At 57.8% G+C, this 16,716-nt stretch overlaps 1 protein-coding gene across 10 annotated transcripts in view; it reads left to right on the top strand.

Annotated features, from left to right (window-relative positions):
* Nucleotides 1-16,716, top strand: part of KLC4 (kinesin light chain 4) — a 49,492-nt gene that overhangs the window by 30,668 nt on the left and 2,108 nt on the right. For 6 of the 10 annotated variants that reach the window (XM_073339847.2, XM_073339846.2, XM_073339850.2 and 3 more), the window contains 3 exons: nucleotides 636-794; nucleotides 15,101-15,225; nucleotides 15,769-15,817. In XM_073339847.2, the coding sequence (XP_073195948.1) occupies nucleotides 636-794; nucleotides 15,101-15,225; nucleotides 15,769-15,817 (333 nt within the window). Of the gene's footprint in view, nucleotides 1-635; nucleotides 795-3,717; nucleotides 6,256-15,100; nucleotides 15,226-15,768; nucleotides 15,818-16,716 lie in introns of those variants that run through there. The other 4 variants (XM_073339851.2, XM_073339852.2, XM_073339853.2 and 1 more) reach the window with 4 other exon arrangements.

Here is a 16,716-nt window from a genome sequence, read left to right as displayed (position 1 = left end):
GGTCTGTTTAGAAGGGCTGCGGCAGAGATCCCGGGAACTGCAGAGCTGGAAGCACGGCTCGTACCCGTGGAGGGTGTTGGAGGGTTAATAAATAGAACACTGAAGCCCCTGGCTGAATGTGAGACGATAGCCTGACTGGCATGGCTTCGGCAAAGGGCACTAGTGCCCCTCGGAGCTGAACACATCAGCAAAACAGCTGCTGAGTGGGAGCGGCTGGACCTTCCACGAGGTCACTCCCAAAAGGCTGCTCGGGAGGGACACCAGGCTGCTAGCTGCAGAGGGGTGTAGGTGATGGCTGGTGGGACTGTGTCCGGTCACTCTGCTGGCCAGAGCCCTCCAGCCAGGCTCTGTGTAATGCTCTAGCCGGCCCATTCAGTGTGGTGAGCTAGGTGGAGGGGGCGCCCTTCTCTCTCCTCTGCCTGCAGCAAGTCTCTCTTGGGCTGTCCCTTCCCTGCTGTGTGTGGTTGGCTTTGCGCTGCCTCCTTCGGGCCCAGCCCCCCGAGAGCGTTCTGGCCCTGGAGATGGGGGCAGGGGGGTGGGCCGTGCCACGTCCTGGGGCAGATGGTGGCACTGGCTCTCAGTAGCAGCGAGGGGCCAGCCCTGACATGCATCCTCTTGTGCTGACCCCTCTGCAGGGCATTGACCCCATTAACCAGACCAAGGTGGTGGAGATTCTGAAGGAGGGAGCCAGCGCGGAGAGGAGGAGGAGCCGTGACAGTCTGGGGGGCAGTGTCAAGTATGAGAGCGCCACAGACGGTAGCGAGGAAGTGAGTATGGGCGTGCAGTGGACCGGGGTAAGTACAAGTCCACCATCAAGAACTGCCTAGGCCAGCCGGGAGAGGCAGGGGGCAGCACTTGCCCAGGGGCCCTGGCCGCAGTGCTGCCCCCTGCAGTCTCAGGAGCTGATGGCCTGTCCTGGCATCCCTGCCTGCCTCATTCATTCCCTGCACCTTGCCCTGCCCTCTCTCGCCATTAGCCAGCCGGGCCAGGTAGAGGAGCGCCTGGCAGTCGCTCCGAGGGTAGACTCCTGCTCTGAGGGGCTGCTGAGCCTGCCGTTGGAAATGTCCAGAATGAAGCAGCCCTGGCTTGCCCCTAACCCAGACTTGGCATCCCCTTTAACACCCTCCTGGCTATGTCTGCATCGCACACGGACTGCCAGCCCTGAGTGGGATTCCTGAGGGAGCCTGGCGGACAGCTCCTGTGCCCTGGGGTGGGCAGCACTCTGAGAGCACCCTGCTGGGGTGGGAGGGGGTGTGTGCGTGTGTGTGTGACTGGGGAGTGGTGAGTGGGTTATAGCTGCAGGCAACTCCCTACCCTCACTACTGCCCCAGGAGGCTGAAAGCCATAAACCCTCCCAGCGTGTGCCCCCTTATGATACATTGCCCCCTAGTGGCGTCAGTCTAAGGGAGGGGTCGAGAGTTAGGGCTCAGTGGGAGCACAGGCAGGGAGGGCAGGAGTGTCTCCAAAAGAGACTGCTCGTGACCCTGGTGGTGGCTTCCATCCGGCTCTGGAGGCCAGGGCAGGCTTGCTCTGAAAGGAGGCAGCCTTTCTGTTTCCATTGCTCAAAGGGGCACCAGCCTCCTGGCCCAGAGGAGTGGGCATGTGAGTCTAGCTCGGGGTGCAGTGCACAGGGTCAGACTCATGAAGGGCAGTGGGGAGAGTGTGGGGCACGTGGTGCTAGGGAGAGGGTGTGTGTTCTGGCTCGGGGGAGCTGTGGCACTGTAGCTAGTTTCTGGGCATATCCGAGCTAAAGGATGAGGGCACGGCCCATAGTGGGGGACGGGCGTGGCCTAGGCTAGGCAACTCCTGACTGCTGTGACCCTGGCTACATTAACACACCCCCCCCCCTCCTCCATCAGCTCACTAACCCCACCCCACATGCACACCCTGCATGAGCCTCTCCTCCATCCCCACTTCTCACCTCCCTTGCCATGACGGCCAGGCAGCACCTTGCCTCTCGCTCTCTTGATTGTGGATTGTACCCAAGTGGAGTAACCTCTATAGGCAATGTGGGGAGTCCCGGGGCTGGGAGCAGAGCTGGCAGGGAGCCCCCGACAGCTGCGAATAGGACTGGCGAGGAGCCCACAGGCTGGGCGCGGGGGAAGAGGGTCTATCCTTCAGGGGCAGCAGAGGTGGGGTTCTCCTTCCAGAGGATGGTGGTGGTCTCCTCTCCAGGCTGCGGTGCAGCTCCTTCTCCCAGGGAATGCAGGCAGCCTGCTGCTCTATGGAGGGAGGAGGCCAGGACAGCTGTCTCCCTGCCTGCCAGGGGAGGGGCTGGAGGACTGCCCCACCTGGATGGGTCTCTGAAGGGGCCTGTCATCCCCCAGAGAGGGTGGATTGGGGGCTGCCGGGCTCTGGGTCCAGAATCCCCTATCCCTGATCTCCTGGCTTGCCTTTCCCTGCGTGGTTCCTCCCATGCTATGTCTGCACTATGGTGCCCTTTTGATCTGCTTTGTTCTGGTGGTGGGCTGGGAGCTCTTTCCCTGAGGGGCTGCCCCAGATCACACCCTTTCTAGAGGCCCAGGCTATGCCACGTCCCAGCCCAAGCTGCTGCCCTAGCTGGGGGAAGGCGGTGCCTGCTGTCGTGTCCTGAGCCAGGGAGGCCTAGCAGTACTTCTCTTGCCTGGCTTGGCAAGCCATGGAATGAGGCCAAATGTAGCTCCAGGGAGGGCTGCAGCTCACAGCTGCCCCAGTTGAGGCTGAGCCCTGAGGAGGGAGGTGGGAGTCCCAGCCTGGTGGCTCAGTGCATTTCCCATTCCCCACAGCTCTGCTGCCTGCGGGCCTGGCTGCATGGCTGGCTTCCCCGCTGTTCTGCTCTGCAGGAGCTCTTACCCTTGGCTACGTGCCCTTTCCAGGGGTAGATGGATTCAGTTAACTTAGGATCTTGTCTCTCATGGGCAGTTGCTCCCTGCTCTCATCTGGAGGATTCAGAAGTTCCACTTGTGGCTCTGATCCTAGCTACCCATCCCCTCGTGCGAACCCCCAGACCTGCCTGTCTAACCCCCTGGGGCCAAAGGTTGTGTAGCTTCCAGTGGTCAAGTCAATGGGCAGAGAAGGCCCTCAAGTGCCAGAGACCTCTGTCCATGAACTGCTGTCCTGCCCTCCCCAGAGCAGCTCCCCATGGCAGCAGGTTTGCCCTGCAGTGGTTTGGGCAGGAAGGTAGCACCGAGACCTCCCAAGGGACGTGCCGCACGTGGGCCCTTTCTGCAGGCCTAGTGCTGGTTAGGGGCTTGAACACTCCGCAGGAGAGGGGACAGGGGGCTCTGCTGGTATTTCATTAGCAACCCCAGCCCTGCCTAGCTACAGAGCCGGTGAAACTGTGGCTGCAGCCCAGCAAGCCAGCCAGGAACGGAGAGGAGGAGGATGGAGGCACTGCTTGTTAGGCACTGAACACCAGGGAGGGCGTAAGAGCTGACTGGGCCTGATCTGGAGCCAGCCTCCAGGGCCTCTCAAACCTTCCCAGGCCTCTGTGTCTGCACACAGGGAGCCTCTGTCCTGCCTGCTGCAGCTCTGCCCACTCACCTCCTTTAACTCCACGCATTTCAGGCCCGTGGCTGAGTCTTCCTGCTCCCCTAGGAATGGCCAGTGGCCAGTTGCAGGGCAGCCGTGTGTTCTGGCTCTGGCCGGGCTGGGGCACAGCCCCCGCCTACCCTCCAGGGTTACCTCCATCCTCACTATGGCCTTGTAAATGATGTCTTTCTCCTCTCTGTGCACTAGGCTTAAATGCCTCCTGAGACTCCCTCTTTCCCTTCCACTACAATCACCTGGATGTATGTGTTGTACCTTCCGACTTTTCCTCCGCACCATCCCTCCTTCCACCGCTCCTGCTTTCCTCGGCAAGGACTCCGCGCCAGTCCCCAGCCTACCTTCCCAGCGCGCGAGGGGCACCACAGCACCCACAGAGGAGCACCTGGCTGCAGGGGGCTCAGCCGCAGTAGTCTGTCAGCCAGCGAGAGAGCAGGAAGAATCTGCATGGAGCTGCCTGCTCCCTCTGGCCAGGGCAGGGCCACTGCAGGGATCCCTCTGGCCCCCGACCTCTGCTTCTGTCCTTATGTCACTGGGGCCTGGCCTGCTGATGGAAAGTGTCCTCGCTTCCTGGGTGTGCACCACACGCCCAAAGGAGCTCGCCTTCCCCCCACACACACTCCCCCATCTTCCCACAGACTGCTCTGTAACACGCACACACCCCGAGCCTGCCAGGCTTCTCCCCTAGCTGCCAGGGCACAGGGAGGCTAGGGGGTACGGTTTGGGGCGTGCAGGCCTGGGCCACGTGGGGATCTGTGCTGGGCTGTGTGTGGGCACTTTGTTCCCTGTAGCCTTGTATCATGTTACAATGGGCCTGTGTCTGGCACCACTAGGCCGTGCTAGGCCAGAGACTGGGGCGAGCAAGGGTGGCTCTGCCCTGTGGGCTCTGAGGCCCTGCTCTGACTCACAGGATGGTAGCGCTGGGCTCTGGCTGGGGCGAGGACTGAAACAGGTGCCAAGGCTGAGGTGAGCAGAGGGCTGCCCAAAGCAAGGGGTCCTGCCCTGCAAGCAGGGGCTGTTGATCCAGACTCCCCGTCAGGGTTGGGGGCAGCAGCGGAAGGGCCTGGGAGAGGCAGGGGCTGCGGGATGCAGACATGGGAGAAGCACGGCTGCGTGTGGCTTGTTCGGTCCTGGCCTCTCTGCTGAGGCCGTAGGGCAGGGTGTCCAGCCTGGGCTCCCTTATGGCCCTGGGGTGACGGCGCTGAGAAACCGGTTCCAAGCCAGCCTGCGTTTCCCCCGTAGCTCCGCTTGTGGGGGACGGGGAGTGGGGTGAAGCAGGGTGTGCTCTGCTGCTCCTTTAAGAGGAAGGGAGCAGGGAATGAAGGTGCAGAGGCTAGAGCCCTGTGTAGCCATAGTGGCAGGGGAAGGGAGCAGGCAGGCCGCAGCCGGAGCTCCCAGCAGAGTGGGACAGCAGGAGGCCCACACAGGATGGGAGCGCTCCACCTGCGGCAGGGTGAATTGCTTTGGGAGGAGCAGTAGGGAGGGCTGAGGGGATGCGGGGGGACGGAGGGAGAGAGGGGCTCAGTTCTGGGAGCTGGCTGTAGGGAGGTAAGGGGGTGGTGGGGGAGGAGACAGAGCAGGGCATGTTTCTGAGGCACAAGATGGGACTTGGACTGGGGAGTCCCCACTTCCTTCTCCCAGCGCAGCTCATACTCGGACAGCAGCTGAGCAGCCTCGACCCAGGCAGGCCTGAGGGACCTGGGCTGGGAGCTGCATTCAGACTCCCAGGTCACTGCCTTGTACTTAGGAGGAGGCTACGGGGAAGGGGGGGCCCTGATTGTGGCCCTGGAAAGGTTGGTTACCCCCCTGCTGCAGACAGAGGGGCTGATGCTGAAGAGGGGTCTGTCTGGGAGCGCCTGAGAAGTGTGCTGAGACCACAGCTCCCTTCAGACAGGGCTCCAAGCAGCCGGCAGCAGGACTGGCTCCCAGTCCAATGGCAGGGGCATAGAGAAGAGAGCTAGGTCGCAGAGGCCATGGGAGCTGGCAGGGCTGCAGCACTCTAGAAGGGGTCTCCTAGGACCCTCTGCACAAGGGGATGCAGTGTGGGGGGCTGCCTTGCCAGGGGGGCATTTGCCTGGTGCTCTGTGCAGTGTGTGTGTCGGGTCACTTGCCCCAGGGCTCGGTGGCCCAGGATGGGTTGCCTTGCAAGAGGGAATGTTAGCCCTGGCACTCTGCGCCCTAGTAGGGGTTGTGGGGCAGGGCTCTGTGTGGCCTGTGAGGAAGCCGACCCTTGCTGCTGGCAGCCCCTCTAGGCCCTGGCATCCAGTGCAGGGGTGGGGGGTGTCTTTACCTCAGGGAGCCAGAGCCCTGTTAATGCCAGATGCACAGCAGCTGCTGCCTTCCTGCCCTGAGTGCAGAGGAGCTCCTGCTGAGTGGTGCTGGGCGCCCAGCTCACTCCCTGGTAGCCCACAGGCCAGTGCCCACATGACCATGCTCCAGCCCGAAGCAAGGCCTGGGCCAGGACACTGTGAGGAAGCCTCTCCTTGGTGGCTGCTCCCAGTACTTCCCCAGAGAGCCGTAAGCCAGCCCCTGCTCCTGCGTCTCTTCCGACCATGCTTTGGGCCCCTGCATGGCTGTACACTCCACGTGCCACCAAGTTATTCAGCGGCCTGCTTCTGGCACTGGGCGTGGGGAGCACCTCTGCCGCGGCACGTCTCTCTGACGTGAACTGGGGCTCCCCGTCGATGCTGTGAACTAACTTACCTCCGATTAAAGGCAGCCAGACCTGAACTGCTGCCCTGTGCTTCTTTCCATGCGACACAGGCCAGGCCCCCCAGCTCTGCCGGTACTTGGACCGACACTGGGTGAAGCAAGCCCACCCCTTCCTTGGGCCCAGGTGTGCTGCAGCTGCCCAGCCCTGGCCCACTCCAGCTTTCCCAACACATTTCCAGGAGGAGGGGAGTGTGTGGGGCCTGTATGTCTGTGTGGGGCAGGCGTCACAGCGTGGTAGGGGAGATGCACCTGAGCACGGCAATACTTAAATGCAAAGGGGAGTGAGTGAGCGAGCCCCTTGAACAGATGGTGGGGGACGGGGGCTCAGACAGCCCATGGTCACGTTTCCCAAAGTGGGGCCCTCAGTAGGTGGCTCAGGGCAGGCTCTGGTTTCCAGAGGTGCTGAGCACTCCCATCAGTGGGAGCACCTCTGGGCAATTAGTCCTGGGCTACCTCAGGCTGGGCACCCCGAGTGAGGGGCCACTCTGGAAAGTGTTGCCCTAAAGGAGTTGTCCATGATCACACAAGGGAACAAACCCAAACTCTCCTGACTCCTGGTCCTGGGGCCTAGCTGCGGCACTCGGCTGCCTCCCTCTGCCTGTGTCTGCAGCCACTGAGGTTCAGTGTCGGTTCCGAGTCACAGCCTGCTGCTGCTGTGGGCAGGCCACTCCCCAATGGACCGCAAGAGACTGCGCAGCAGGGCTGGGAATGAGCTCCCCCAGCAGATACACAACCAGGGGCAGCTCCCAGAGGCCGGAGGGGCTGAGCTCCAGCTTGGCCAAGCACTGACGCGGGGCTGATCAGAGCTACAAGCAGGAATGTTGTAGGGTGGTGGGGGGAGGCGGTGTGAGGGCACCTCAGTACTGACTGTGTGGGAACAGTGCCATTCACATGGCAATTGCCAGCTCAGGGTGGAGCCAGGGCCCACCTCCAATGAGAGCTAGAGCTGGCTGCCCCGCAGCAGGCTGGAAGAAACCCTCCAGCAGTAGCAGTGGGCTAACCAAAGGCCGTTTCCTCCTGACCCTATTAGCTGGAGGCTGGCTCATGCCCTGAGGCAGGCGGGTGTATCCCTGCCCAATCCTTTCTTTAACTCCCCACTGCTGTATCTCTGAATAGCTCAGTAGCCGGATAAATACCCAGTCCTTCACTGAATACTGCTAAGCATTTGGCCTCAACTGAAAAACTGGAGTGGGGGCAGAGAAGAGCCATAAATCGGATTTGAGGGCTGGTCTGCTGGAGAAAATGCCTCCCAGTGAGAGACTGACAGAGTTCAAGCTATTCAGTTTCTCCTGAAAGAGGCTAAGAGGGGACTTGACTGCGGCAGATTACCTTCGGGGGGGGAAATGCCAGGGGCTGAAGGGCTCTTTCATCTAGCCCACGACAGGCAGAACGAGAACCAGTGGCTGGAAGCTGAGGCCCAACCAGTTCAAATCCGAAGTAAAGCCCAGATTTTTACCGGTGAGGGTGATTAGCCCTTGGAATAAACTCTCCAAGGCACTGGTGCATTCTCCATCTCCTGCTGTCTTGAAATCTAGAGGGGACGCTTTTCTGGAAGTCAAACACAAGTGACTGGGCTCAATACAGGGTTCACTGGATGAAATTCTCTGGCTTGTGTTGTACAGGAGGTCAGGCTACATAATCTAGTCTCTTCTGGCCTTAACACCAAGGAAGAATCATTGATCTCTTGTGGCAGTGAGTTCCACATGCCAAGTGTGTATTGTGTGAAAACCTCTTGCCTTTGCTCAGTTGTGAATTGCCACCTTTCAGTTTCATAACTGTCCCCTTGTTGTTGTGTTACGGGAGTGGATGAATAGCCGTGCCTGCCCTTCTCTTTGCCCTTCTGCACGTCGTGTCCCTTTGTCGTGTCCACTCTCGGCACTTGGATTAGGGTGGAGCCCCCCTCGGCCCTGCTGGAGAGGCTGTCTGTCCCATCCACACACAAAAATAACCCCCCTCTTCATACCATCGTCTCCTCCGTGCACGGAGATGCTGAAGCTCCCTCTGTGCATAGATCTGAAAGTTTTATTCCTAGCAATTTAAATGTACCTTCACTTCCTGCTGTCACTGTATCACTGTGTGCCAAGAACGATCTCCTCCCCAGCACTAGCTACAACTCTGTCTAAATGCCTTGCAACATCCTTTGCATAATAGGCAAGTTCCAGTCGTCAGATACTCTGCTCTCTGCATTCCTAGTGACTGAATCCCTCACGGGAACAGGAGATGAGTCAGAGTTTGGAAAGCAAAGGCAGAACAAGATCCAGTGGCTGGAAACTGAGGCAAATTCAGAGTGGAAGTAAGGTGGACATTTTCAACATTGAGGGTAATTACTCACTGGACCAGTTCACCAAGGGATGCAGTGGTTCCTTCATCACTAGGAGTCTTTCAGTTGAGACTGGATGTCTTTCTAAAAGCTCTGCTCTAGCCCAGCCAGAAGGCCGGGCTGGGTTCAGGTGTCACTGGGTGAGGTTCTGGGACCTGCGTTCTACTGGAGGTCAGGTGAGATGCTCACAACACTCCCTTCTGGCTGTGTGTGTGTGTGGAGCGTGAGGAATGTGAGCTGCTTCTGTCTCTGCTAGAGCAGGGGCCCCAGCAAAGAATTTGTATCTCCAGCTCACCCATGTCCCCTCCCATCCCACCACTGGCTTCCCCAGGGGAATATCAGAGCAGCCACTCTGAGGTGGGCTTGCTCCACCCTCTTCCTAGCGGGCATCTCCTCAGCTCCAGCGGTCCAGCCTCCCTCACTGCAGGATGCTGGGTAACATCTCACAAAGGGGCTCAGCTAGGCTAGAGACAGGGCACTGCGGGGTTCGTGAGCCCCCCACACTCAGCTGCCTTGTGGGACTTTCTGGAAGGGACTTGTGGCACTTCCTAAGGAGGGAGACCCCTGTATACAGCAGGCCTCCATTTTACAAACCCTGACGCTTTGCTCCAAGGGTTTATCTGCCGCCCTGTTATTGTGAAGGGCCTTTGGAGGTCGGAGAACACTGGTCCTGCTCTCTCCTGTCTCTCTGGGCACCAGCCTGACTGAGCTCTCCTGTACAGCTTGGGGAGCCCAGCACGCAGAGCCCACGCTGGTTCCGTACGCAGAGCTAGCAAATGCACCAGCAGCCGCTTCTCTCAGCTCCAGCCAGAGGGGCTGCCTGGCACCACAGCAAATAGGACGTTGGTAGCCAACCGTGGTTTTCCCTGCCACTGCCCCGTGGGAGGGCAGAGAGCCAACTGCTGGAGTGAGCGTTGGGGAAGATGGCAGGCTGCTAGATTGGCTGTTAGTGAAGTACTCAAATATCCTGTGGATGAGATAGACCACTGAAATCCTGGCCCTCCACTTAAGGAAAGATAACCTGGTCCCCCATCATCTGCCAGGACACCCACCCCAGGATGCCTGGGCCAAGGGCATGTGGGGGTTCATTTGCAGCCAGTGCAAACAGCCCATTGACCTCAGAGCCCAGGGACAGCATCTTGAGGCTAGAGCTGCTGAACTGGAGGAGCAGCAAGAGCTGAAACTATTCCAGAGGTGATGAAGGGCCGTTGCAGAGCGTGGCGGCCTTTCCCCATCCTCTTGGCCCTGCAGTCAGTCCCGTGGCAGGAGGGGATGTAGGTGCGATGGAGGGTATATCCTCTTAGATAGGACCCACCTTCCAGTAGAGACGGTGGAGGCTGATCAATCCTCATGGACCGAGAAGGTTGCTCCAGGGACTGGGATTGGAGCTAGGAGCTTCCATAGGGGATTTTGATCACTGCACATGGGGAGACTGGGAGAACTGTTGGGTGTTTTCCCTAGGTAGCATAGAGGGAGGGAGAGGTCCTGGAAGCTATATTTCAATCACTATGAAGAATGCCTGGACCAAGGGCCTCTGACAGAGCCTTCTTTGAAATGCTTTTCGCTCCACACACAGGGCTGGCTAGGTCGGGGGCTTCGGGTCAGGGCCAGGTTGAGGTCTCACAGGGAAATGCTGTTATTATCGAACTGGCAGGCCCAGGAGTTAAGAATAGGCATACAGTCAAAAGTAATCCCACCCCACCCCTACAGTGAGAAGCAAAGGCCCAGCCTAGGGAAATTAGAATTCCTAGCCAGGCAAGAGGAGCTTGGAGGTGTGTTGGCTCAGGGTGGAATGATCAACATCCATGGACAAGTGTGAGCTGGGTAGGACCCACCTCTGCAGGGAGGGGGAGGAGTCGTGCCAGAACTGAAAGGTTCAGTGGACCCGAACGGGTGGCATTTCTGAGTGCCAGGGACCACGCAGCACAGCTGGTGTACAGACATACTCCACATCTGAAGAATACAGATCTACCGATAAGAGTTTGTTACCATCAGCCTCCTGGAAAGGGATTGGGAGTGTGCAGTACTGAGGGAGATCAAAGAGGCCACTCCATGTAATGCAACAATAATAATGGGAGACTTCCCACATAGCACCTGGTCAGATGGCATCACAGGACCGCGTTCAGAGAAGCAGTTCACTTCAGTGATTGCTTCTTGGGCCGGTAGCTCCAAAGCACGCCAGGGGAGAATCCCGAGTAGCCCACTGCAGTTGGCTCAAGAAGGGAGAGTAGATGAGCTCTGTTATAGCGACCAAAATGCCAGCAGGCAGCGGAGGACAGTCACCCAAACCTGGCACATTGACACTACCAGTAAGATGGGAATGTAAAGGACGAGGAAGCTGCTCAAAGAGGCAGTAGAGACAAAAATAAAGAAGCCCCAAGCCCCATAGATTTGGATTCTACTGAAGGAAGCAAAGGCGGTCTTGGAGGGCAGGTGTACTTCAGAACAGCAGAGGGAGAGCGAGAAGTCTGGCTACACGGCTGGTTTAAGGGGTTACTCAGGCCCAAGAGGCCCTTCAGAAAGGAGTGAAGTCAGTAGAAAGGAGCATTGGCTACATCAGACAAAACTTGAGGAACCAAGCTGGCTTAAGGTGGAATCTGACAAGCAAGTGCCCAAAAGTATTAAAAATAAACCTGGGGTATGTAAGCAGATCACAAGCAGGGATTCTGTGAGGGAAGTGGTGGGTCCGCTGGACCACCTGGAGTCAAAGGGAGCAAATACAGAAGAGGAGGAGGCTGCTGAGAAGCAAAAGGATTTCTTCGCCGAAGTATTCATGGCTGAGGCTGTTGTGGAAATTCCCACCTTGGAGCTGCTGTAGCAGGGATTGAGGGGTCAGAAGGAAAGATGCTGGATCATACTGATATTAAAGAGCAGTAAGCCTCTGGTATCAGGTGGTGCTGCCAAGAGCTGTAGAGGAGCTTGAGAATACAGTGGCTAGCCAAAACATGCAGGGTAGGGGCCCAGCTAACCCAGGGACCGTCCCTACCAGCGGCCAAGAATGGAGAGTCCGTGAAATCCTCTGGGGGTAACTTGTGCAGAGGAGTCTCCCTAAACCCAGGCCCTTAATGGCTGGATTACCACCACCCACTGAAATAAGGTACTGCACTGGAGGGCTGGAAGATAGGTACATTTTCTCATCACAAAGGCTACAGGAATGATCCTGCAAAGGACAGACCACGGCCTGCACTTCAGGCTCAGCTGACTAGGTTGAAATTATAATTAAAAGTAGAATGAGCTAATTTCTCGATAAATGTTAGCTATGTGGGACTAACCAGCATGGCTTCTGCACAGAACGTTCATAGATTCCAAGGCCAGAAAGGACCATTGTGATGATCTAGTCTGTCCTGTATAGCACAGGCCATAAGACTTCCCCAAAATAATTCCTAGAGCAGAGCTTTCAGAAAAATGTCTGACCTTGATCTGAAAATTTCCAGTGATGGAGAATCCACCGCGATCCCGAGTAAATTGTTCTACTGGTTAATTACTCTCCCTGTTAAAAATTTACATCTTACTTCTGGTCTGAATTTGTCCAGCTTCAACTTTGAGCCATTGGATCATGTTTAGCTTTGTCAAGCCCAGAGAAAGAACTATGAGGGACCTCCTAGGGACCCAGTCAAGCTAGGAGAATGGGCTACATAGTGGTAACAATATTCAATGCTGACAAATCCAAGGTAATGCACTTGGAGAGAATCATCTGACCGACTCCTCCACCTGCCTGGGTTCTGAATTAACTGGAACCACCTGGGAAAGAGACCGGGGCAGCGTTGTCAGCCGTGGAGTGAAATTCTCTGAAATGCAGAGGAATGGAATGGCAAGTCATTCTATTGGCAGTACATAAATCCGTGGCGTGTGGTCATCTGTGGTGCTGCGTGCAGTGTGGGGGCACCCTGGTGAGAAAACCCTAGAGCAGAAATAGCAGGGATTTGGAGATGGGCATGAAAAATTATTAGAGGCCTGGAAAAACTTCTGCAAGTGGAGACTGCAAAGTGTGCCTGATTAGTGAGCGAGGGAATAGGACAGATTCTAGATCAGTGAAAGAGACAGGGACGATCTCGTGAGGCAGGGAGAAGTGAAAGTGGAAAGCAGCAATTGCCACCCTGATGAAAGGAAAAAACTGGTCTGCAAAGGAGTAACCTCCCATTCCTAGGGATGGGGCCATTCGGGTATAGGAGACAGGCTTGGAGTGGGACAGAAACCGTAGTGCTTCAGGAACTGACTCTGCCCCTGACTGCCCGGGCTGTGGGAAACATTCCTCTGCACAGGTTATCCCCTGATTGTCCTTTATGGGGTTTCATGGACTCACCTCTGAATTGGCTGCTCCTGGCTGGTGTGAGACACGGGACTCTGGGCCCATGCGCTGATCCGGCCCGGTACTTCCATTTTGAACAGCTCACTGTTCCCAGACCCTAGCACAGGGCAAATACATTCTTATTATGCCTGTCAAGCTCTTTGGAGCAGGGCCTTACCAAATGTTTCTTACCACATGTACAGAGCCTAGCACAGTGGCAGCTGGGGCATCTAGGTGCTGCCTTATACACGTAAGGTTTGTTTACTCTAGAGAGGAGATGGATTAGAGGGGACGTGGCAAAGGGACAAAAAGTATGAAGGGCACAGAAAAGGGTGGGCAGGTGGGCGTGGCTGTTCACCAGCTCCTGTAACACAACAACAAGGGGACAGTCATTGAAACTGAAAGGTGGCAAATTCACAGCTGAGCAAAGGCAAGACTCACACAAAACACAGTTGGTGTGTGGAACTCATTGCCACAAGACAGTGGTGACACTAGGAGCTTAGCAGGATTTGAAAAAGGATTGGACACTTAGCTGGCTTAGGATAACTAAGCTGGAGTCAAAATCATAAGGGTCCTTTACAATCCAAAAGCTTTGGAAGGGATCTAGACCCTGTTTAAGGGGGTCGGGTGGTCACACTGGCCTGGCCTGCTGTACAGTGTAGTCCCATGTCTGAGCAGACGTGAGCAGTGGTGTTGGCTGCCATGATGCTGAACTCAGTTTGTGCTGCTCTCCATTGGTCTCTGCACTGTGGTTAGCATGGGGACAACTCTCCTGCCTGTTCACAGCAGGGTGCGGACGGGGTACCGCTGTGTAGTGCAGGCCAAGCTTAGCCGATGTGGCCTTAATTTGCCCTCTGGGCAGGTTATCCTGTCACTGCCACTGGGGGCTTCTTGCCTCTCCCTCAGGAGCAGCTGGTTCTGGCCAGTGTGGCCCCAATGTGGCCCCAAGGTAGCTGAGCTGAGCCCCGTGGTGGCCCTCTCTCTGTTCTGCCCTCTCTCAATCCAAAACATCCATGGGCGAGAGTTTCACAAAGAGCCAGGAGCTGCTAGAACCACTGGTCAGCAGGCTCCAAGAGGAGGAGCCCTGGCAAGTCTGCAGAGCACCCGGTGCTGCCACGTGTGCTAAACAGAGAGCAAACAAGCACTCCTTGCAGCAGCGGTGCCAGCGGGAGTGATCTGTAGCAGGGCAAAGCTGGAGGCAAGCACACCCACTACCCTGAGAGGGAAAGCCCTCCTTGGGGCAGGAGCTCCATGCTCCTCCTCTGAGCACTGAACGGGTCCCTCAGACCCAGCATCCTTAGCACCAGGCCCCTCGTCTCTTAGGAGCCATCCTTTAGCTAGCCCAGCCAGAGCCAGAGGCTTTCAGCACAGCAATCTCCTGCCACTCCAGCAGGTCCTGGGAGAGGGGGAAATGCCAGGGGAGGAGTCAGCCCAGGAGCAGGCGTGATCGAAGGGAAGAAGAGGAGGGAGAGGAGCAGGCATCCCAGCCCCCCTAGGATGAACTGTAAAGCTCCCTTCAGCATACACCAGCCCCAGCTCCGGCCAGCAGGCCCAGGGCACGGCTCCTGCCAGCGGGACCGGCCTGTGCCTGCACCAGGAGCTCACCGGGGGTCCTCGCTGCAAGCCGGGGTGAGGAAGCTGATCAGTCCCAGAGACCCCCTCTGGGGAAGTCTGTGGACTCTGCCTCCCCCTGCGTTTGATCCGCGAAGGGGTTCAGTCTCCACAGAGCGGTGTCCTCGTGTGGGGTGCTCGCTCCACACCATGTGGAGCAATCAGGGAGGGGCTCCCCTGCTAACTGCACCGGGATGGCCGGTCACCTGGAATTCCAGAGGCCGGGGGTCTCCCATGGGCACGTGAGCGAGTGTGGGAATCACGCCACCAGCATCCCACTAGCCTCCCGCCCCGGGAGAGGTCCTACTGCCAATGGCCGGCTAGAGGGGCACCAGGGTTAGTTGGTGATTGGTCTACTGTGTTGATTTCCCTGCGCTGAGTGACACTGGTTGGCATCAGTGCCCGTCTTGTCCGAGGCTTTCCCTGCTCAGTGCTGGCCATGCTTGGCTCTGAGGGCGGAGTTTGTGGGGTGCCGATTCAGTGAGGCTCAGTTCTGTTTGTATGGTGATTTGCCATGTATTTAGATCTTAGTGAGCCTGGGGCATTTGCGCTGGGGTCCTGCTGCAGCCTTCCCTTGGCATGGAGTGCAGTCCCTGTGCTCGTCAGCCGTCTCACTGCCCCCTGCTGGTTGTCTCTCTCTGCAGGACGGCACTGGTGCCCTCCAACGCAGCAGCTCACTGGTGAAGCTTCGGGACGTGATCAGGAGGAGCAGTGAAATGCTAGTCAAGAAGCTGCAGGGGAACGCCCCCCTGGAGCCCAGGAACACGAAGTACGCATCTCCCAAGCGGCCTGCGTGCTCTCACACCCATTGCTGCCTCTCAGGGCAGCGGGAGGGCGCAGCCGGAAATGCAGACTTCATCTGCCAGGGGCTGCCCTTTCCTGAGGCTTTGCCTCTTTGGGAGCAGGGTCCCTGCACAGAGGGGTTTCTGCAGAGCCCTCTGGCCTGGGGCCCTGGTGTCAGCAGCATGGAGGCTGCTACCCGCATTCAGTCACACCAGAGTGACAGCAGGTGGAGCCCAGAGAAAACTGGGGGAGCAAGAGGCTCTCATCCAGCCTGTGTGCGGAGATGGGGACCCACCAAGCTCTAGGAGGGGCTGCAGGGATGGGCCTGGAGGTGGGGCTGGGGCTGGGGCTCTCTGGCCCCAGGGGAGGCAGGGGCTGCCACGGAAATAGCGTATGTCCAAGCTCCTTTCCTCCTGTCCCTGTGCTGTCAGGCGGAGAGGCCAGGCCCAAGGGTGGGAGGGAGGCTGCGCCCCACGGGCAGGGGCAGGGGCTGAGCTCGTGAACTCACCCTTTTTCTTTCTTTTTGTAGCTTGAAACGAGCAGCATCATTAAATTACCTGAATACATCCAGTGATGAGGTAAGAGCTCGGCAGCAAGCACTGCCCCCCGCCCCCCAGCTCAGAGCCCGCAGGGCATGGGAAAGCTGCCTGGTTACGCAGCGATGCACACGGGCCTGCTAGGGCTGCAAAGCTGCCTTTCGGAAATGAAATTCCACCCAGGCAGGATGAGGTGGGAACCCAATAGCCACCAGCAGTGCAGCATCAGGGACACCCCGGGCAAAGGCGAGACAAGGAGTAAGATGCTAATAAACCAGCACATGCCAGGGCAGCTTGGGCTCACCAACTGAGCAGGGCCAGGGCAGGGGACAATTCAGTGAGTGAATCCGACGCCGGGTTGGATTGTACGATTCCATGGATGGGAGGTTTGCTGCAGAACTGTTTGCCGGAGTCTGAGCGTTCATTAAAAACCAAGCCCGTGTTGTTGGAAGAAACCTTACACGTGGCAGAAGCGTGACCCCTGCGTGTGCCTGCCTGGGTCTGCTGGCAGCCTGAAAGAGTAGGTCGGAAAGGGCTGAACTGACTCATTACTGTTGATGGACTCGTGACTCTGGAGCCTAGCGATGCCAGTCACATGTCAACAGTAATGTATTCACTGATGATAACTTTAGCAACCCCCCGCCACTGGTTAATGTGCTAAATCCACACTGCCCCCGTCCCCTCTGAGCCTCTCCACAGGTGCCAAAGCCTCCAGCTTCCCCCAGCAGCTCCTGGGATGTTGTTGTTCATGGTCACTGTGAAGATGAGACGTGATGCCATTGAGATGGGGTTGGGGCATGAGCTAAGCTGACTGGTTACTGCTGCGGGTGTCTGGCTGGGGGAGCTCAGAGGACATGGCCCCTCGAGCTCAGCTCAGAGCAGGGCAGCCAGCGCGTTCCCCTGGGCAGGGCAGGGGACTGAGCGGAAGCTGTCCGGGCATG

The sequence above is a fragment of the Lepidochelys kempii genome, chromosome 3, assembly GCF_965140285.1.
Source record: "Lepidochelys kempii isolate rLepKem1 chromosome 3, rLepKem1.hap1, whole genome shotgun sequence".
NCBI lineage: Eukaryota > Metazoa > Chordata > Testudines > Cheloniidae > Lepidochelys > Lepidochelys kempii.
Note: the sequence above shows the minus strand (reverse complement) of the source record. Positions and strands in the feature narration are given on the sequence as shown.